This window comes from Amphiprion ocellaris, chromosome 16 (assembly GCF_022539595.1).
Source record: "Amphiprion ocellaris isolate individual 3 ecotype Okinawa chromosome 16, ASM2253959v1, whole genome shotgun sequence".
Taxonomy (NCBI): domain Eukaryota; kingdom Metazoa; phylum Chordata; class Actinopteri; family Pomacentridae; genus Amphiprion; species Amphiprion ocellaris.
This window is the reverse complement of record NC_072781.1, coordinates 12,350,303-12,373,202: the sequence shown is the minus strand read 5'-3', so window position 1 is coordinate 12,373,202 and position 22,900 is coordinate 12,350,303. Positions and strand designations below refer to the sequence as shown.

The 22,900-nt window shown below is 39.6% G+C and overlaps 2 protein-coding genes across 2 annotated transcripts; one reads left to right on the top strand and one right to left on the bottom strand.

Moving 5' to 3' along the window:
- The first annotated feature begins 2,267 nt into the window (after nucleotides 1-2,267).
- On the top strand, nucleotides 2,268-6,258 carry znf511 (zinc finger protein 511). Its single transcript, XM_023289593.3, has 6 exons — nucleotides 2,268-2,533; nucleotides 3,280-3,353; nucleotides 3,781-3,982; nucleotides 4,729-4,853; nucleotides 5,264-5,518; nucleotides 6,049-6,258. The coding sequence occupies exons 1-6, from the start codon at nucleotides 2,345-2,347 to the stop codon at nucleotides 6,119-6,121; spliced, it is 918 nt and encodes a 305-aa protein (XP_023145361.1). The 5' UTR covers nucleotides 2,268-2,344; the 3' UTR covers nucleotides 6,122-6,258.
- A 300-nt stretch (nucleotides 6,259-6,558) lies between these two features.
- On the bottom strand, nucleotides 6,559-9,574 carry msx3 (muscle segment homeobox 3). The gene is made up of 2 exons (XM_023289588.3): nucleotides 9,049-9,574; nucleotides 6,559-8,636 (listed from the first exon to the last, which is right to left on the bottom strand). Exons 1-2 carry the CDS (start codon nucleotides 9,407-9,409, stop codon nucleotides 8,230-8,232), a joined length of 768 nt encoding a protein of 255 aa, XP_023145356.1. The 5' UTR covers nucleotides 9,410-9,574; the 3' UTR covers nucleotides 6,559-8,229.
- Between the last annotated feature and the right edge of the window lie 13,326 nt (nucleotides 9,575-22,900).

Sequence of the window (22,900 nt, the reverse complement as noted above, 5' to 3'; positions counted from 1 at the left end):
AGTTGTTTTAGTAGTTTATTGAAAACAATAGGCTTTGTAGTGAATTTTAATTGGCCTCACAAGCTGCTATGAGACTGTAGGCGTATTTAAAAGACAACAAACTGTTTTTTCTTTATAAAACTACATGAAAGTGTCCAGTACTCAGTGTCTAACAGCTCTCCACTTGAGTTGATGGGAACTGATTGTGATATTTGTCGTCATCTAGTGGTGAAATAAGAGTTTTAGGTCTTATTGGGTTATTGTGTTTTAGTCTTCTTTTACAGCTGAAACACCTGGCAGGTTTTGAGTAACGTTTTTTTTTTTTGCATCACAAAAAAAAAATTTGAGATTAAGTTGTAAAGGAGAGTGTTATAAATAATAAAGTCTGACCTGTTCTGTGGGACAAACTATGTGACGACAGTTTCTGTAATACCCCAAGCATCTTTTTCTGTATAATGTTCTATAAAAGAAAATTTCATATCATCATATATTGGACAACATATGCAGCAATACTGATGTATTCACGAGAGATATCCATGATATCAGGCAACTCATACAATGGTCGGGATTTAATGTAAAGTGATAATTTGTGGTTTTAGGAGCAGTTATGCGCTGTAACTACCTAAACCAATAAGGCTGGCTGGCAATCAGCAGAGATGCTACATAGAAAACAGGTGAATTTATCAATGCAAATAGGCTAGTAACAACTCATAACTCCCTCTCAGACTGTAACTTGTTTTTACATTTCTGTTTCAGGTAATTTGCAAATAGCAGACATGTTATTGATATCAGTATTTTAATCTAACTCTACAATAAAGTGACATTTTCTTTTTGTTGCAATGTTGCACTGATCTTTTAATGTCACCTGTAGTTTTCTTACTTGATCAAATATCAGCTGGGGAAATGGATTGCTCTGGATTCAGATCAGGAAGCGTATGATTAGCTTTAACTTGTTTCTGCCTGACTGTGATTTGATAGGTTTGGTTCTCCATCATCAAAAGCCTTTAATCCATCAATTAACCAGTAACTGGAGACTAACTGGTAAGAGAAGTGGCCCATTGAACCATTTAGCAGTGTCTCTGATCACCAAAGGGATGTGTAAATACTGTATTCTCAGACTTCTAATATTTCCCATGAACACATCACTTCATAAAATCACATGAGGATCCGATTAACATCATTTATCTCTGTGATAAAGAAGTCTATTGTCTGCTATGTGCTGAATAATAAGTGGATTATGAGGTATTTTAAAAACATCGTGGATAGTACCAATACTAAAGGTTCCATTATGCTAACACAGCAAGAGTTTTGGAATAAATACGATTATACAAAGTGCAGTACATGTTAAACTGCTCAGCCGAGGCCTGTTATCAGAACTTGTAGGATCGCTAAGTTAACATGTGGGTTTTGCCTGTCTCAGTGCTATAAGAGCTCCAAGGAGCAGACGCCTCTGCTGGATGTGAGTCTGTTGGGCTGCAGTGTGGTCTACAAAGAAAAGCAGCTAAAGAAAAAAGAGCACAAGCTGAAGATCATCCCAGAAAGAGGGGAAGCCTTGTGCTGGGCCTGCAGAGCAAAGAACAGACTGAGCAGTGATTGAATGTGACAAATTCGTAATGTGTTGCATTTAGTCATTTTTAAACAAATCCTGTGATAATATGAAAATTACATACTTCTTTATTTATTGGTCTCTTTTCTATTGCTCTTTAGGTTATTCAAGAGATCAGTTCCAAACCAGCTGAAAACTGTGACTCCCAACACTCTGTGTCTGACTCCCCAAGGCTGATTTGTACAAAGGTACACTTGTTCCATATTTGTATCTGCAGATTTGCCTCTAAGGTGGTCTGACATGCTGTTTTGATAAGCCATTTATTTCTGTAAACCTTTCCCTTGTTTAAAACGTTATCATTGTTTGCATTTCTGAGAGATGTCATGTTACAATCTGTTCTTTCTCTTCTTTTCTGTAGTGAAGAATAAATACAGAGCAAGTTTGAAGTTCAGCAACCTCATGAAAACGACTCGTAAAGAAAATGTATGTATATTCTTATACCAAAAAAACACAGAGGCTTATTATTTACTGCCGAATTATTACACCATTTCATCTAAAAGCGTTCATTTTGACATGCTTGTATTATCTGCTGAAGCATAATTAATGTGCTGGCAGTAAATAGTTACCGTTTACGTATTTATTTTCCTGCAGTAGATATAACTTCTGTCCAGTTGGTGGCGGTAAGACGCTATTTTGATATTAACCACCGAAATATATCATATGTCGTCATCACCCCGCGACAAATACGACCAAAACAGACGATTCCTTCCCGGCAGGTGAACCTATTGGATAACTTTACAGTAATGAGAGCGTGAAACAATGCTGCAGCCAGATATGTTCCAACTTATGACGGCGGGAGATGTTTCAGTAAGAGGCTGTCATGAAGAGAGTCCGACAGGAGCCTCGGAGAAGCAGCAGAAGCGGAGGCAGAGTGAGTCTGAGGAGGGAAACCCGTTCAGCTTCTCCCCGCAGCGCCTCCACCTGCACCGGGACCACGAGCTGTTCGAGGTAACGGGGCAACAACAAACCGGTCTGACCACTGTAACATGGGGTACAACGGGGCAAGATACTCCCATTTAGAACTGTGTCTGTTTTCTTTTTATATAAATACTCTTTTCATATCAATATAACATGCCTACGAGTTGTTATTACCAAACTAACAGTAAAATCTTACCATGGTTGTGAAGGAATCTTGCCTCACAGGTCATTTGGATTAATGCAAACTTGGTACTGATGCATAAGATTAACTTTATTTTTAAATTTCAATTCTGTTCTTACTTTAGCTGCAACATAAAAGCTAGATAATATACATAGAGAAATGTATTTTACTGTTTTTGAAAACTGTTTCAACAGTGCTATGCTTCACTGTAACTTTATTCTCATTGATATTTAAGTTCTTGCCATAACTATGTCAAATCACCGATCACCAAGGATGCATTGCCCACTGTGGTGACAGACTCAGTTAAAGTCCTACACTTAGACATATTACAAAAAATGTAGGTGATAACCCTTCATGTGACTCTCATGTACACAGTAAAAAAGGTTCATATCTATGTTCATATTTAAGATAATAAAAAAATGTATACCTTCAAAATATGACATCAACATACTTTCAAACCACTTCTTTTGATTTCCCTACACCAGTGAAATGATTTCAGTGCTATTTAAAGACCTGTGAGAAGAAAGAAATGTCTATATCCAGGGTCCAGGAGAGGAATTGTGGGATTTACTGTACACATGAATGTTGTTCACAGGATGGAGACATTCTGAGACACATGTACCTGCAAGACCTTTACATCTTGGAGGCAGAAGACAAGCCAACACTCAGGTATGAAAGCCAAGTTGTAGCAATGTTTGGTCTTATTTTCAGCTTTCTGCTTCTGTGTGCTACAGAACAGCAACCAAAATGAATAAGCTTACCCATTTTACCTTTACATAATCTCTGTTGAGTTAGTAAGAGATGTTATGCTAAGTGAATATATACAGATGATTGGAAATGAATGGCAACTGCAACTGGTATTTGGAATAAGTATACATGTATGTTGTGCCAATGTAAGTGCAGTACCAACTGCAATCTTGGTCAAAATTTAGAATAGCACAAACTGCCACACAAACCTTAATTTAAATGTATTTATTCGTGTTTTGCGTACGTTTCATTTAAAGGATTCAGCTCTTCCATGACATTTACCATTACCAGTAGGGTCAGTGTCGGCTGTGCTGTCAGTCATCTTTCTCTTCTTCTTGTCTTGTCTTAGTGTGTCAGAGTTCGCATGTCACATCTCAGGCTGCAGTTCAGTCTTCAGTACACTGGAGGAGTACGAGCACCACTATAACTCCTTGCATAGACATGTGTGCTGCTCATGCCGTCGCTCCCTGCCAAATGCCCGACTCCTAGATATTCACATTCAGGAGTGGCACGATTCTCTCTTCACTATCCTCGCCCAGAGGCAAGACATGGTAAGTCAAAGATAAAATAGACTTCTCCCATAGCATGTTTTTTGTTTGTTACACACCTTAAAAACCCTCTGAATACCAAAACCTGCTTGAAAGGCAGCTGTCTTTTTAAAAAAAAATCTGACCATTTATCAGAACCTGGAACTACAAACAAAAAGCAGTAAAAGAGTTTCAATTTTCAAATGAACCTGCAAGTGGTTCCACCTGGAAAATTGATCAAATTTAAGCTTAAAATGGAGAAATTCCACAAAAGTCATTGTTATATTCATGTGTCATTTAAAAATTGAAATGTGAAAAAAAACCAAGCCAAATGCAGAAACAAGATTCTGTAAAATTAAAAAAAAAAAAAAAAAACACAAACAAAAAAGTTAAATTTGCAGCAATAGAATGTTGTGCAAGTTGATTCCAGATTTTTCAATCATTGTAAAGCAAAAAAAATTATTATTATTCTTATTTTAAATGCTATATGGTGTTTTCATACTGCTCAGAGGGCATTTGAAGACGTTTTTCAGTTCTGTCTTTTTATAGCCACAGTCGTGCTGTTTCCGTAGATGTGCATGACTATATATTGCCACAAAAAGATAAACCCACTGTAAAAAATGTGACAGGAGCAAAAATCGCTCAGAAACTGCTTGGAGTTCAAAATGTAAAACTGTGAGCAAAAAGCTGTACCAACAGTGATTTTTAAGAAATTATTATTCCTCGAAAAATACTTTAAAGATACCTGACACCTCTCTCACATTTTTCAGTACCAATGTTTGGTGGAGGGCTGTGGACAGAAGTTCAGGACTACTCAACACCGAAAAGACCATCTAATAAGAATTCACAAATATCCTCCAGACTTCAGATTTGACAAAACCAAAAAGGACAAAAGGTAAGACATTACTTATCATATATTATCCACTAGATGGCAGCAAAATGTTGTGACTCTACGGTCTCGGTCTATGCCAGGCTGTGTTGGGAAGATTTATTTTCTTGAACTGAATCTTTTGGCACGTTGTTGCTGAGTTAAAGAAGTGTTAGAATGTCACTTTCACTTTTGTTTATTGTTGTTTGTTTCCCTGAGAAGATCAGGCAATTTACAAAGTGAGATTCACTTTGCTGCTTCATTGTAACCAGTGTCTAACTCTGGCTTCACTTTCTTTTAAAAACACAACTTTAGTAGAACATACTTGTATATTTTGTTGCAAATTTTGACACAGAAAACAGGAAAATGTGTTTTAAGCCAATATATCTTTCTTATATAGCCTTGTGAATCTATTTTAAATCTGTCTTTGTTAATAGAACCCGTGAGACGAAGACACAGCAGCAGAAGGATGCAGCCATGGAGGTAGTGGACGATGTGTGTGAGTCTGAGGGTGTGTGTGACGTTATGTGTAATGTGCTGTCAGACCAACCTGAGCATGAGGAATCCATGGAGACACATGCATCTGAGGAAGAAGCTGCTCGCTTGGCAAAGTCGACCGAGGATCTTCCTGCTGCCGCTCAGGGCTCAGACAGTACAAGCAGCGCACCAGCAAAAGCACAATACTCTTACAGGTTAGTCCTGAAACAAATCTGCACTAAAGAACTATACTAAGCCATTTTCTATTTTTTTGAAAATATTTTTGTTGTATAGGAGAGTGGAGATAGTAAGGAAGTGTGGGTAGAAGAGTGGGGGAATGACATGCAGTAAATGGCCATGGGCTGGATTCGAACCCGTGACCGCTGCGTCCGGGACTATAGCTCCTGTTTGAGGGTTGCCCGCTCAGCCAGCTGAGTTATCGGGGCGCCCAAGTCAGCCATTTTCAAAATGACAATTGAAGTTCAACTCTTTCATTTTTGTAATTAATTAATTTTTTTTGCAAAAAGATGAGAGTCCAGTCTTCTTAAGGCAAAACTTGGCAATTATGTAGTTAAATCTGAACAAAGCAAATTATATGTGAGGGTTTGTTCTATCATTTATGTTGAATATTACATAACTAATATATATGTGAGTGGATATTTTCATAGTGTTTACTACAGTTTTACTCTTTAAACGGTTAAGAATTTAAGATATAAAGTTCCCCAGCCGTGTTCTTTTCTCTCAGGGTCCCTCCAGCCGTTTGCTTTGGTCACGGCTCCGTCCGAGGCTTCAGAGGACGGCGGGGAAGGAGGAAATGAAAAAAACAGAATTCAGCCTTTTGCTTACTGTCTTCTGAGGTTTACAACTTTATACCTTTATACCTTTTAACAGAATGTATTTACTGTCATATGTGTCCTTAACTTATAATAAAAGGTTTTTTTGCAATATAAAAAAATTATGTGCATAGACATTCATTTAGGTGGTGAAGAATACTTTTGCCTATATATATATATATATATATATATATATATTTTTTTTTATTTTATATATATATATATATTTTTTTATTTTATTTTTTATTTTTATTTATTTATTTATTTTTTTTCAGGTTCTAAAGGAAAGTTACAAAGCACACTGTATGGGATCTGTCGTATACTGGTGGAAAGTTTGACTTAAAATTCAAAAAGCATGTGGACAGTGCAGCTCAAGGCTCTGATGAGTCGGCAGTTTTGCGAGGCGAAAAATGAGAGAAATGTCAGAATTTACATAATAGACTTTAATAATTGTACAAAACACAATTTCACTCATGAAATATAAAATACACTGTACAATAATGACCAATACAAGTCTATCAGCCATGTTTAGCACTTTGAGTGTTTGCAAAAATAGGCAAGGACTTTTATTTACATGTAGTAATGGAACAGGTCTTGCAGAGCTCTTTTACCATCTGTGCAAAAACATTCCCCGTTTGAGGTATAATGACAAGAGTAAAGCAGATTTATGGTCAATTTCTAAATGTGGCAATTTGTTGACAGGTCAGAAACAAAGAAATTATGTGATTGTTGTTATAGTCAATTTGAAAAGTAAAAATCTTATAGTTTTAGTTGAGTCTGCAGCACTTTAGAGCTAAAGAGCAAAGGGTAAACATTTATCAGTGTACAAAAATTCACACAAATTTCATTACAACAGCAACTGAAAGGCACAAATGAGTACTTCATATTCTGTTCCATGATGGTTGTGTGGTAGATGTTGGATGCATTATTACTTGTGAAGACTTATCTAAAATATGGAAATCTATGTCTATATTAGGCTGCTCTGAGTTAAATGACATTGAAGCTGCAGACTGAAGGGGCTTGTGTACCAATCACACTCTTTATTTTCTGTTTATCTTACATAAACGTCTGACTGAGCTGTATTAGTCTTATTAACCAGTTAAATCCCTCAGATTATGCAACAAATGTGTCAGGGTTTTAAGGGCCTCGCTCAGTGGCTGATTAAAGCATTGTTATAGTCCACAAATCCAATGAAACAAACTATTAACAGCCATTACTTTCACATCTCTGGAAAGTTAAAGTGTCAGAGTGTAAAAGTTATGGGGTTTATTTGTGGATCTGTTCCTAAATACACTATAGTGCCTGCGTATTTAGTAATGAAGAAACATGTCACCCAGTGCAACTATGTGGCTCAATTATGTGTTTCCTGACAGTTTTTGAACAATGAAGCTCTGAAAAATATAGAAAATTGCCAAACATTATCCTTTATAATATTATTGATGTGCCTCTGTGTTTTCTATACTCCTATAATTAAATTAAAACAGTTTTGCAAAGTGAGAATTTTTCAAACACCTCTACAATAGAAATGTTTAAAAAAAAAAAAAAAAAACAGTTTTTTTAAAGGGCGGTCATGAGTTTTTTGGTCCTTTCAAATCAAAAATGCAGGCTTATTAATAATTATGTCATTTTCTGTGGCAACAATAAAATTACTTGGAAAAAGTAGTTACTGAATATCTGTGTGGAGACAGAAAACCTTTAGAGTACAAATGAAATTTCTAAATTTAAAATGAGCTCAGCAAGAGTCTTCATGGGAGAAAAAGGGATTTTACTGATGCACTGCAAAAATGACCATGTTAAATAACTTACCCTAAAATAAAATGTAAATATTTGTTGACTGAAAATTAATGAGAATTTCTGAAAAATTACAATCGAGTGAAAATATTTTTGTTCTTTGAATGAACCACTGCGTAAAACATTTTTTTAACGCATCGTTAAATCTTTCTTAAAACGAAAAACATTTCACATATGATTTAATTTGAGATTTCAGACACACTGATTCAAAAGATGGACACTTTTGCAACGTTGGTTATCTGCTGTATGAAGGCATTTGTTTTTAAAGGCAACTCTCCCAAAGAAGCAGCTCAAAGTTAGAGTTAAGACAAGTAGTACATCCCATACGGTCCACTGAATAGTCCCGGGACGGGTAAGGCAGGACGCGGTCCGTTCAGGGCCCCGTACAGGGCCGGTGCGCCCACGGGTGCGCTCAGCGGGAAGGGAAAGGCGAAGGCCGGCAGCAGCGGCTTGGCGGCCAGCTTTATCTTCTCCAGCTCGGCCTCCTGCAGTCTCTTGGCCTTGGCCCTGCGGTTCTGAAACCAGATCTTGACCTGGGTCTCTGTGAGGCTCAGGGAGCTGGAGAACTCCGCTCTCTCCGCGATGGAGAGGTACTGTTTCTGACGAAACTTCCTCTCCAGAGAAAGCAGCTGAGAGGTTGTAAAGGGAGTTCTGGGTTTCCTGTTGTTCTTGTGTTTCCGTAGATTGCACGGGTTCGGGCTGGGAAGTCCTGGAAGTAGATTTAGAGAGTCACATTGATGGGATAAAACATTTGTTACATAGCTACAGCAACTTTTTAGATGTTTTGCGTGGTGCATGAAAGTGAAGCAGAATGAGGGAAATATCAAAAACTATTTAAATAAATGTGCTAAACAGTGAGTTCTGCAGCAGGTTTTGCGAGCAGTTATTCGCAGCAGTTTTGAGATCTATTTGCAGTCCCTTCGAGATGTCTTGATGAAATTATTAAAGACATGACATATTTCCTTTTCTGTGTGGGAAGCTGCTCTTTTGAAAGACTCGAGGCATGAAATACTTAACATAATTACTGAAGCCACTATTTTACGCATTAGTTTTTGGATTTTTTTCGACGGTTGAAAATATTTCTCTGAATTAAGAAAAGCAATAGAATTTCCTACACTCACTTGAAGGGGACGCATAAGGGGCCTGAAACCAGGAGCCCGTCTCCTTGTCGCTGAGGTCCACCGCCTCCGGTTGAGACTGATAAAGTCCCCTCGGTGACGCACACTCGGTCTCCTCCGCTCGGACGCAACCAGAGCCGGGTTCGGGGGAGTGGAGGCTTCTGCACGGCGTCCTGTCCGATATGAGGGATTCCACGCTGAAAGGCAGATCTAAACTTTTGGTCTTGCATCTTCTGACAGGTGACAGGTCCAGCTCGTCAGTTCCGATGCCACCAGCGACTCTATCCTCCGGTGAGGTCTCCCCGGGAGCAGCCGAGGGCGGTGATCCTTGCGCAGGATTCATTACGCACGACTGCGGTGCCATACAACCAACTTTCCTGCCCCTCTCTCCGTCACTGTTTATGTTTTCGCGTCTTCACTCGAGGAGATGAGAATTATTGCCGAGCTTCCTCCGATGTTGCGCAGCTGCTGTGGTAAACTTCAGCTTTTACGCACGGTCTTGCCTCCCCTTCGGTGAAGTGCCATAAGTTCTTCTCTCAACTTGCAGCCTGCCAATGGGTCTGTAGATGTTTCCACGTGATTCGAATGAAGCGGCTCCTGATAGGCCAGGCTTGCAATGACAGTGTTGTGGTCCATTTCATGCGCAGTGGTTCTTGACAGATGTAAACCTCCCTTCAGTGGCAGAGCGCAGTGTCATGCCATATTTAAATCCAAAAAACTCTCCTCTACCCTTAAAGCTGCACTAATCAATACTTTTTATGTTAGCAGTGGATGACTGACCAATATGGAAGATGTTGCTGGCACTCAAACATAATTATTACACAACTGTTCCCTTGAGCTCTATGGAACAACTCATGATGTGGTTTTAATCCCCCAACTTTACTGTTTTGATTCACTGTCAGTGCTCTCATCAGCCTTGTTTTCAGTAGCAACAGGCAGCTGCTGCAAAAAAATCCACTCTACTGGTGAACATAATGGAGCTTTTAGCAGCAAAAGAGTCAAATATTCTCTTTAGAAGTAGGTGAAGAGTAAAAGGATTCAAAGGCTTTTTTTGTCACGTGCAATGAAATTCTTAGTTTGTTGTACCTCTACCATGTGCCATGATAAACCAAACCGAATAGATGCATCAAATGGACAAAAACATGGCTGTAAATGAATGCTAATGTCTTCTGGATGTGCAACGGGCAGCTTTTTGAAATTAAGCTTACTGCAGCCACTTTATGTTGTGACAAAAATATCAGAATCTTTATTTATAGAGCACTTCACAAAATATGTGTTATAAAGTGCTTCACGAGGACAACAAAATACAAACAGACAAGCCATAAATACCATTGTTACATTCACAGCTTGCCCATAAATTTGTTCACGCATAGTTTAACAAAAATCAGACCCAAAACTTCACCAGATAGGTGCCAAAGAAATTCCACTTTTAACTTCTTTTTTTTTTTTTTTTTTTTTTTTGCTATTTTGCTAAAATCAAATAATGCCATTACTTGTGGTTTAGGGCCTCATCTGGAAAGTTGTCCTTGAGAGTATGTTGACAGTAGTTTATCACCGTGTTTCATTAAAGCAGTAAGGCAATCCAGGCTGCAATTTACAGCACTCTTTATATTCCTAAGAGTTATTATCACTGTAAATTTCTATCTTGTGGCCTGTAATCAAATTGTCTTTGGCCATATTTCAGCCTATTGTGCTCATTGTCTGTAATCCCTTTGAGAGACGTAGTGAAGGGCCCACTGAAGAGGCCCCTCCAAATTGGCCTTGTTCTGCAGCTCCTCAAATCAAGTCAAATCATTTTCAGTGAAACCCAATATGTGAGAGTTTCTCCTCTCTTATGGGAACTGCTGTCGGGCCTGCAGCAGCGCACTGTCTGTCTCTCTGCAGGACAATTGGTTAAATGGAGTTAACTGTTTCTCTGCCTGAGGTATGTTCCTGCTTTGATCCTGCTGCGCCTGGCGCCTGTCTGCTCTCTCTCCTCCTCTCGCTCTCTGTGTGACAGTGATAGATCGCCTGGTAACCATACAAGCTTTCAATGACTGTAATTTAGTGCAGCATTACATTCTCCTCTACTTACTGTGAATATTACCACTCTCACTCTCTGTCTGTTTGAAAGGGAGATGTAGGGTTGTCTGTAATGCTTTGTTTCCCTTCCATTGTTCCATAATGAATGAGTAAATATTTGAATAAAAATATATAGTCTGCTTCAACAGTCACTATTTAAGCTTAAGGAATTAAAAGCCTAGCTATACATTTCACAATAGCTGTCCCTCAGTTTTTTTCTTGTATCATTTTTATCCATTCATTACCTTTCTATTCATTTGCATTAATGATTAAAACCACATAGTTTGACAAATAGTTTTCATGCAGCCATCAATTAGCATTAAGACAAGCCAGTCCATTAGTATTCACCACGTGGAAACAGCCACTGCTTTGCTTTTCTATTTAATACCAATCCGTCCTCTACATGTTGAGATAATTCACTAGATATGAGCGAACTTTAACCCGCTGGAGGCGCTACACCAAAAGCCCCAAAATGCCAACCAGCCCTTGGCCCTAGTGGAAAATTCTTTCTTTCTTAGGTTCGCCCCAGTGGAGAATTGTTTAAAGAGTTAATTGTGGTTTTCTAAAAGAGTTTTTCTTTCGACATGTTGAAGCAGGCATTATGTATTTCATTTTTTAACTCTTTCTCTTTCATCAGAGTTGGCAGGGCTTACAGCTATCCTAAGTAAACTTTGGGGAGGGGGCTGGAGTCGAGTGGGATAAACATTTATGAAACACGCAGCGGGGAGCTTGTGGTGGTGAAAGTGTATCGTCTTTAAAGGAGACGGGAGGCCTGTCTGGTGAAGCATAACAGAACATTATTCTGTGTCTGAGTGGACCTGCCAATAATGGTATGTCAAAATGTCAATGGATGTAAGATCGCAAACTTTAGCTTCCATGCTGACATTTACAATAACTCACACTATATGAATCCTATATTAGCTCCTGTTTAATAAACTGGGGTAATTTATTGTGTTAAGCACTATTTACCACTTGCAGCAGAGTAAATTGGGATGATTGATATGGGTGTTACATCAATTACCGAAATAATAAAAGTGAAGCATACAGGTTCACTTGGCTCCAGCTCAGTTTCACTCAGGCCCAATCATGCCAACCAACCAAAGAGGATGTGGAGGGCCTGAGGTCTTCCCCGTGAAGTGTCTCCTTATCTGATCTGAACTTGACGGGAGCTGCAACAACATGTCAGTCTCAGTTAGTTGTTTCATCTTTACCACTGTCAGCACGTTTTGTCATGTGAGCTGCTACTCTTTCTGTTTCCACTCAAGGTCAAGTTCGACCTGTCGACCAAAACTGTGAAAAAGGCCCCTTTTATTGTAACATACTTACTCTTGCTCTTTCTTCTTATATGCCTCAGGTAATGTCGAGCCTCAGTTATCATGCGAACATTTCTCAGGGTGTCACAGAGTACAACCTGACAGGAGATTTTACTGATAGTGACTACAGGTCATTTAAGCAAGAAGTCTGTTTCAGCTGCACCTAAACTTCCCTTCACAAGTTAGAATGAAAGCGGCTGTGTTCAACAAGTGGGTGAAGTTTAGAAAGTAAGCAGAGTTTGAACTTTGCTCTCAAGATCTGCTTTTGAAATGTTTCCACACAACTTCTTTTTGTATGTACAAACAGACAAAACACCACCTTTATGCCCGTAGGTCACATGTAAAAAAATAAAACTGAAACTTTGTATTTACTGAATTTCCCTCTGAGGATTAGTAAAGTCAGTCTAAGTTAGCAGTCACAGGGTGGATGGCAGGTCTGCAAACCACAGAACTTTGAAAGACCTTGTTTGCATGTAGACTCAACTGGGTAGATTAAGGCAACAAAGCCCTTTGGTTAAGCTTAGGAAAAGTTTGGGGTTTTAGCTAAACATTACAGCTAGAGTGCGGAACATACATACAAACATATCAGTGAGTGTCAACTTGCATCCTAGATTGTATGATAGGTAAAATAAGATGGACACAACATCTGGGTCTGAAAAATAAGGCCAATGATGAAATGCCTAAAGCCTGTACTATTTCTATTTGCTAGCAGGGGGCGACACCTCTAGTTTCAAAGTCTGTGAGAACATGAGGCAACTTCTCACTTGATTTGTCACCTCAGTAAACATTATTTTTAATGAATATATGGTCTTTGTTGCTGTTTCCAGACTTTTTACAACACAGAGTAATGCTCATTTTGTAAATCATGGTCCCATTTAGGAAATAGCTGGAAAAGCAAGGTATGTTTTTTGGCTACTGTATTGCTTTACATACATACATGTTCTGAAATTCTCAGTCAGATCCACCATTGTTCGTTGTGTTTGGTTTCAAAATACCAAGATGGCGATAGATAAATTCCAAACTCAAGTCTTCAGAACCGGAGTCCACATGAATGGGTGAAGTCACAGTTCCTATGGTCATCTTTTTTATGCGGTTTGTGATTACATCCAAGCCCTTTTAAGTTCACACATTGCTGATTAATCCTATCAATGGCAGGTAAATCTCACCATATTTTGCAGTACACCGGAGGTTTTAATGTGGTTTCTGTGGCAAAAGTCCATTTGTTTTACAATACCTAGCAATGATTTGTTTGCCAGAGCTAAAGAGGAAAGCAGCCATAGTGACAGAGATGGAAAAGACTAAAGCAACAAGGTGTAATGACAGTGTATGGTGGAAAAATAAAGTTGTAGTAAATTAGCTGTATATGAATGTAATTCCTAGGAAAAAAAAGTTGCTGAAAAATACTTGTTGGAGCCGAATCATGATATCTAATTAGACATATTAACCATTTCTGAAATCCTAAATGTCGCTGTCATCAAATGCAACATTTTACACAATTATAAGCTGAAGATGTCTGTTTTAGGCATTACTTTTATGGATGATATCTCCGTAGCTTCCTTCTTGAGGGGACTCACATGGCAGATGAGGCTTCAAAACTTTGTAATTACCTGATGGCTTGCTGATTGCTTAAGTGCTTTTCATTTAACCTCTATATGTTAGCATGACTTGGTTGTCTAGAGAAAGTGTTGACAGGCGAGCAGCGAGCCGGTTATTATGCCTCTGCGTGTTTTGTATGTAGGATATTGGGTTTGGTGACAGGAAGGCGCGTCCCACATGGCGTCTGACAGAGATGAGCAGAGTGCTTGGCTGATGGGGACTCGGCAGCGAGTCTTGCCCATGATGCCAGGTGCTAACAGGTGAACACAGAGATATTGTTGCCGTATTGTTGCAGTTTGGGAGAAACGGAGGGGGAGAACGGGAACCGGACACCCTCTCTGGACCTGGTGCAAGCCAGGGGTTAGAGTGAGCTCAGTGGCGGCGCTGACAGCAGGGGGGAACTCAGATGGCAGCCTGCACTCAGTGATGATAATGACAACAACGATGATGTTGGAGAATGACCCACTAACAGAGGCCAGGGATGTCAAATTATGATACCACAGAGCCTTTATTGTGTGGCCATGATAGCAGATGTAGGCGTCATTAGTATGATGGTGGTGACAGCAGAGGAGCAGGGGGACATCGCAGGACTAATGGAGGCAAGAGAAACCTGACACACACCATAAAAACAAACACTCGGTCTTAAAAGTCCTATATTGTTTCCCTTTGTAGCAAATTAATGAAAGTCTTACATGTTTCCAAAATGTGTCTTTTAATTTTTCAACTCTAAATACCACAAGGTTGGTTGTTTTCACCATGGATGTATAGATTCATATATTTAACCCCTGATTTTAGCTCCGCCTAGACAGACAGTTTCAGTGTCTGTAGCTTCAAATGCAGCAGAGCTTCTGCTGTCCACAACCACTTCAGGAAGAAAACTCTCCCTGCGGCTGTGACTGACACCACAGAGCAAAACATTTGACCACAAGTGTGTTAGACCAGGACTTTCTCTGAGTGATCATTTAACATAAAATACCACCAATTTCACAGCACAGTCATTGTTTTTACTCAGACAACATTACATATATAAAATAAGTAGTGTATTGGTTGTTCTTATGTTGTGGGAACGTTGTTATCAATCCATAATCCATTGGGTTTTCAGTTCCTTAGATGCTGGGAGTGCATGAAGACTCTTGAGTTCACTGTTACAGCTAGCAGCAGATTATTTGATGGACTTTTCTTGTGGCAGAGACATTTTAGATGTAGCAGAAGTAGCTTTAGAGAGTAAATAAACCTGGTGCACTGAGAAGCAGCTGTTCATTCTGAACAGTTTAATTCACAAGCAGAGGACAGCGAGGTGGCAGGCATACGCAGAGTTTGAGCGGGATGACAATTACTTCCTCTGTTTCCATAAAATAAAGGCCATAAAATTTTTCTAACTTGTAAAGCTGGGAGGCTATCTAGTTGAATAGGGGCTTGAGGAATGAGGGTAGTAAGCTTCTTCATGTTCTGACAGCTTTTATTGTACTCTCCAAATTGTTAAGACACTCAAAATGCATTGAAAATGGACTTCAGCATATGGGACCTTTTAAAAAGCAGACACTCAACTATAACTAGTGAAAACGTCTCTGAGTACATGAAGAGAAGCTTTCTGAGGATCACAGTGGGACACAGAGGATTGGTATGTCCTTGTACTATTTGTAGCCATTTTGTGGTCAAGTGAATGAGTGAAGACAGTTGCCACGATACATATGTATAAATATGTCAATGTGTCTCTTATGTGATGCTTTTCTCTTTTTCCCCAATAGTAAATAAGAACTCACAAATGTGTGTGCCAAAGCATCAGATTCCCACTTTGCTTCTCCATGAATAGCAGCATGAGGTCAGACCACAGCACAATGGGAGATGGTAGTAAACACAGTTTGGTGTTTGCTCTCTGGAAGATGAAAATGGCTTAGTGATTTGTGTCAAACCACTTTTGTCATTTGACTATTTGCAAATTGGGTTAAACATTTCCCAACAGTCTTCTTCAAAATCATTCAAGTGATGGCAGCTGCACTGCAACATGCTGTGACTGTTTAAACTGTGACAAATCACACAGCAGCACCTGTTGGGAGATGACTGGCCCACTGAGACATTCAAAAAAGTCATGCTTGTTTGTTGAATTTAAGACTACTGTGTACCTCTTTGAGTTAAAATGAACAATGTATTGCAATTCTACAATGTGACACTTTTCATTGTTAATGAAATCTGAACCATAAGAAGATATAAGTTCGTCATTTGCTGTTCCAACATTATTATTTTTGATCATATTTTAGACACTGCATCATGCATTGTGTGAGAAATTCAGCAGGCTGCTAATCCTACTACTCATTATAAAAAGCATGTATTTTTCTACTTTTTTCCTGATAGCTTTGGTTTAATTTTGGTAGATGTGAAGACATGATTCCACTCTCATTAATATGAAATCAATATATGGATTAGCCAGCAGCTGCTTAGTTCAGCTCTGGTCAAAGACAGGATGTAGTGAAATCTAAATCAACCCCAATTTCTCAGTTCACTTCAACATACCATGTGTTAGTTTGTGAGCTTTTGAGGTGCTGGTGGACTGATTTTGTCACTTTTTGGCACAACCAGGCCTGCTGGTCCCCACTCTTTGTGCTGAAATTAGCGCAAATCTGTTGGCTGTAGCTTCATATTTACTGTTTGAAGACAAATGGTGCGGTGTCAGAGTAGTTTTGGTCTCATCTCGCTCTCGGCAATTATGCATATTTTCTAAAATGTCAAATTGTTCCTTTAACTGGGAACAAAAAACATCATTAAATGAGATATTTAGTTCATGCGGATTTATCTTATTATTGCCTTGTCCAAGTCTAGAAACAAGATTTCATTTGACATTTAGCAAGACATGTTGTGTATTTTTAGCCTCAGATAATCCTGTAATGTAGACGGCTGCTCAGTGAGAATGCAAATGATTTCAGATAATGTTTCAGTGTTCAGTGCGAGTTGTTTGGATCTATCTATAGCAATATTGGCCGCACTGCCTCCCTTGCATATTTCATAATAGCTTGTGACTCACATTGACTTCAAAAGATGTTCTAGGCATGTTGATTATGTCAGTAAATTATCATCTATCAGAAATTCCGATAATGTTGACCACAGAGGAGCCGCAGCTGGAACAAATTGGAGTTTCATGCCTTGCTCAGAGGCATTTTTGCTCTAGCTCTAGATGGTGGGAATTGCCCATTGCATTCATTTCCCCGCCATGCAATGAGGCTACATGCTCGCCTGTTTAAATTCAGCAAAATACTGCACTTCAGCTGTCTTGTACATTTGAAATGTCAATACAGACTGCATATAAAAATATAGTTTAATTAAAAGATATTCAAGGCTCTAACCTTGAATTTGAATGTGCGTCTGTGATCTCAGCGCCATGACAGCCTGAACATATATGCTGAGTTGATTCTTCGGAGATTACAATAGATTCCACGTCATCTCATGAAGCTCTGAAAGGGATGGGAGGGTGCAGCAGAGGCCCCTGAATAAACAACCATTAAATTCTCCCTACGCCTATATGAGGGGAATCTTCAGAGTTGGGGCTGTGCTTTAAATCAGCCAAAACACAAAGCCAGACACAAATAGAATTAAATGTAGGGAGAGGGAAAATTGTTTGAATAAGGAAGCCCATTTTACCTTTTCTACTTCATCTTTTTTGGACTGCATGTTCGGGTAAAGGAGTCAGATTAGTGGACAGCGGGATAAAGGGAGGTGGATGTGTGGAGAGAGAAGAGGGGGATGAAGTGGATGAAGGAGAAGATGAAAGCTTTGTTGTGCTGATGCTTAATGAGCTGGAAAACACAATTGAACTTCTCTGACTGTGGAAATTGCTGTGAGGGCATCGTAAATTAGCGTCAGTGTGGGAGCTAGCCTGCTGACAGAAAAGGGGCTTTGTGTGGTGGAGGCTTCTTCACGGGCCTGCAGCCACTGAGATCTTCACAGCAGTATCATAGCGCGATCTGTCACACAACCAGGGAGTTACTTCTAAAAATGGATGAGGGAGCTGTTTGGCAGCACTTTTATTCGTCCATTTATCAACATTTTTTCCTACTTCAACATCCCACCTGTTGATCTGCGTTATCCATATAATCTGCACTCTCTGCGCTACCTGTGGATTATTTTTCTGTAAACTGCAAAGCCAGACAAAGAGCAGCCAGACGAAGATAGAACGTTGAGGATGAGGCAGAAAGGCAGCAGAGAGGAGATGGGTCTAATTCTTCTCTGATGTTTGGTGAACTCCAAAGGGTGACTCTTCATTCTGGCTTTGCAGGCTTGGCACATGCCTTCTGTTACTAAGTGGCTTCATATTGAAAGGCTCTGCGGCCGCTATTCTCCATCCCACTGGGTGCCAGCCTCTCTGCCCTGGCAGCTGCTGGGCTTTAGAATAGACCCATAGTTTCCCCTCTGCAGGTGAGCTGCACAGCCAAAACAGGGCCCCTCAAAGGCCTTTTCAGAGCCTCAATAGGAAACTGACTTGGGGAAAGAGGAACGGGCACACAATGGCCGCCTTCTCTGGACACAGAGAAGATGGAGATGAGCTATTGGGGTGCTGCTTTAGTGTTGCTTATAGCCATGTCGAGGAGAGGTGATGAGAGAAGAGAGGAGAGGATGAGTCCCCCCCTTTTTTTAAGTTTTTGAAGGCGTGGCTCTCCCTTCTCAGCATTTTCTTGCTCTGTGTGCTGCCGTGCAGGGATGTCCTGTCATCCCGCGTCTCCAATGTAATTGCTGTGTTTTTGAAACCTGATGAAACAAAATGTTTTTTCCATGTCCTGGGGTGCCGGAGGTGACACTCCTATCCACACCTCCCCTCTGTCCACCTCCTTCCCTCCCTCCCCTCCCTTCCCTCCACTTCTGTCCCAGACCGCTGGGACTCCCTTTTGCCCCAGCAAAGCTCTTCCCATGCAGACAGGAAAGAATGCACCTCCCTCCGCTTCCTCTTACCTCCTTTTCATAGTTTGCTTTTTAACTTTTATTAGCAACAGCTTTCACTGACATATGAAGAGTTGGCAGGAGAAGGATGGGGTGAGCGAGGGGGTGAGGTGGATAGAGGGTTTAAAAGTGTGAGGAAGGAGAGCAGTGATGAAGGAAAGGAAAAGTGGGTTATCTTTTGTCCTTGGAAAGTGCCACATGTCCACATGCTGTCAGAGTTGAACAATAAAACAAATACAACATGACAACCAGGATCTCTGCAACAAATAATGACTGGATGTTAATTCAACTTTTGTCTGTTGCTTTACTGAAAATATTTAAATTCCTCCTGTCCATACCTCTCCATATGCAAACTTTAAGGGGGAAAAAATCCAATATACCAGCACCAAATTATGTCTTCAAAGTTATTTTGTTGATCCCACAGATGTCCACTTCTGTCCTGCAACGATAAAATCTTTGCCTGGAGTGAAGACGATGTTTGTATCCAACATCTTCACATTGTGTCCACACATAAAAAAAACCCCAAAAACTAAAGGTCTAACTCCTGACAAATATTTCATAATGTCAAGCAGAAAGATTGCACAGCCTTACAGAAACAGTCCACTGCTTGATAATTGATTTTTTTGCTTATTAAACATTAAATAACTGAATCACAAAGCAACTGCAGAGTGCTGACGTCACAGAAGGGCATAACATATAAATGATTGACAGGAAATGAAATTGAACTGGAAATTAATAGGAAGAAAGATGACGCAGGGCAGTTCACGTGGGTTGGATTTCTTTGAATTAGAACAGAAGAAAGTCAGAATTTTCTTCAAAATCATTTTCTGAGAAAGCAACAGGCTTTTCTCTTAAATCTTCACTAAATGTGTGTGATTTTTTTTCTGGTAAAACATAAAAACTAATGTGACTTAATAGCACGAGGTCAGATTGTTACGGTGGGATTAGTAGTACTTTTGTAAAATTCCCATCAAAATGAATGCTGGTGATTGTTGTTTTAATTATGCCCATAGCACCCCGCTCCTGCTTCAGTTTACAGAAATATTTCTGCAGCTTTTGTTATTGTTTACATTTCACCGAGATTTTAAACACGCCATCATCTGAGATTAGGGAGCCTTTAGCTGTCTAATATAATTATGTAGGGTTAGAAGATGCTATCAGTCCCTGTCTCATTTTTCCTGTCTTTTCTTTCTCTCTCCCTCCTTCCGTCTCCTCCTATAATCAGTTCCACTCTGTTATTGCTGGCCTTGGGCTGTTTGCCTCTTTGCTAAACTGCTTTCACAAGCATGAGACCAAAGCCTGCTCAAATGTCTATTAGACCCTTTAAATACCCACTCAGGCCCACAGTTACCGTGTGGCTGACCTTACGCCGGTTGTTGCCGTCATTATGGAATCAATGCTCACTGATCTGGCGTCCTTCACACCTTCTTAAGCCTGGAGTCGTTTTTTTCCTTCTGAAGTTAGTCGGCCACTTTTGAAAAGGTTAAGTGGTGAATGGAGGCTCTCATGGCACTGAGCACACTGACAGAGACAGACTGTGACCGCAGCCCTGGAGGACATTAAACGCTATGAAATCCAGGACAGACAGTTCAACATGAGTTCTGAAGACAGACATACTCATGAATGCACCGTGCTTCATGTACTATTTGCTCTGAGGTTTTGAGAAGAAGAAGCATTTCCTGCAGTCAGACCAGCTGGGAGTGATTTGGTGACATTAGTAAAATCCCATTCTGGCAGGCGTCCTTCCTCAGGGATAAGTTCATAGGGCTATGTAAACCAACAATGTAATCGTAACCCTCTTTAGTAAGATTCATCTTGTGTTGGCTTATTTGGAGAGGACACAGTGGGCATCATTATTGTGTTAGTTTAATTCACTGTGACTCTTGAGTTTAACCTCTCCTAGTACAACATTTAACTCCTTTGTGTCAAAAAGCTGCAGAAATACATACAGCACAGTACATACATACAGTCTGCAGCACCGAGCACTGAGAGTTTACGTCATGTGGTGATAAAATCCAGTGAGCACAGAGATGTACGACAGAACTGAATTTACAGCTGTAACTTTGGCTAACATGAAATGCAACATTTGGCATTGAAATCTGCCCAAAACGTTCCTGCTGAGCGCCTGTAGGCCAGCACAGACTGCACGTCTGTAACTGTTAACTCAGCTCTGTACACCTTTCAACAGCTTGTTTGAGCTCCTGATCTCTGACTGTTTCACATCATTTCATCTGATTAGTTATGATAAAAGAGGAAGAGGTTAAATAAGTGGTGACACTCAGCTTTTAAAGCAAACCTCAACAAAAGATATAAAAAACGAGGCTAACTCTCTTAAGAAATGCAGAATAATTTGAATAAAAAATTGAACAGAAATGACAGTGTGATGCTCTGTTGTCACATTAAACTATGTAAGAGCTTGTATTTTGATCTATACACCTAATTAAATAGTAATTATGTTGAAAATGGAAAACCTCAACATAATGTGCAGCATATTCAGAAATATTTTACAATAAAATTTCACTTTTTTTTTTTTTTTTATCAATGCCCAGAAAAGGCAAGAGGAACTTACAGAAGTCAAACCTGCATTGTTTTGAAAATGTGCCCATTAATCTTTCAGTGTCACTTCCGCAACCTAACTCTGATATACAGAAATATCGCATGCAGGAGCATAAACAGTGCAGCATGTCTCCTTTTATGGCATCTGCTTTTCCTTCCAGTTCCTCCCCCACTTTTATCTTCAAACTGTTTGAATCTAAAGCATCTGTAGCTGTTTTTATCTGCATTATATAAACATGTCCAGCAGCAATAATCTCACCAGTGATGTATGTAACAATGTGATATTTTAGATGCTGGCCTGCTGGGATTCAGTGTTAATTTCATTTAGTTCTGTAAAGCACCACGAAGCAGCGAAATATCCTTTGAAATAAATTAAATACAGCAGAAAGTAAGTGACAGCAAGCTATCACGTGTCACTCATGGTAGCCCCTTTCTCTTTCATGCTGTGTCCCGCTTTACTCTGCTGTCGTCTGCGTTCTGCAGGTATGTAATTATGGTTTGAAAAGGTTGGAGCCAGACTTTGCACAGGGCACAGCGTGGGAACAAAGCAGGGTCTGGGAGCCGAGGTCAGGGAGCACAGTGGCTGCAAAGCTACAGAGACAGACGTCGAGGGACAGTCATCGTCGTCAAAAGAAAGTCTGATTCGGAGGTCTGACTCACATCCTCCTGCCTGTGCTCAGGCTAGTTTACGTGGCACTGAATGATATGTAATGAGCAATTTTGCAATCTCTGGCATGAATGGAGTTTTCATGCCGGCTACAGCTGATGAATGAAGCATTACAAGATTCCTAAAAGCTGATTTGTCATTGTGACACTCCAGTCAAGACAACACGAACATAGATTCTCCACATAATTTAAGCGGGAAATAGAAATACCGGAAGTATTGATAAAAGGATGCATTTCATAAGATGACTGGATAATTGAGGCATCTTGAAATAAATGTTATGTCATTAGGTGCAATTACTACTAATGCCATAAAATTAGGTATTTATATTAATTATGTTCTTCCCCTACGTTTATTATTATCCTGAGGCACCATCTAAACATCCTCAAATAGAGATTCAAAACATTACAATCTAAAATGCCTTTTTTATTACCTTAAATATAAGTTTGTAGAAGTTTTATTCATCATAACAAAATCGAATAGAAAATATGAAGAAACTCTTCTCTGTGTTTGTAATGATGGATCAACATCATAAGAAGTTTATGCATGTATGTGTACATTTGTAGTAAAATCAAAAAATCCCTGCTATGCATGTTCTCATCCTGACATCAGGACAGCTGTATTGCAATCTGTTTTTTGTTTGAAACCTAAAACAAAGACTTTTTTGTGTCTTTTTTTAGTCCCTTTCTGTCATAACTTGAAGACTTGTCAATTAGGAAATGGTTTGGGAAGATGTTTT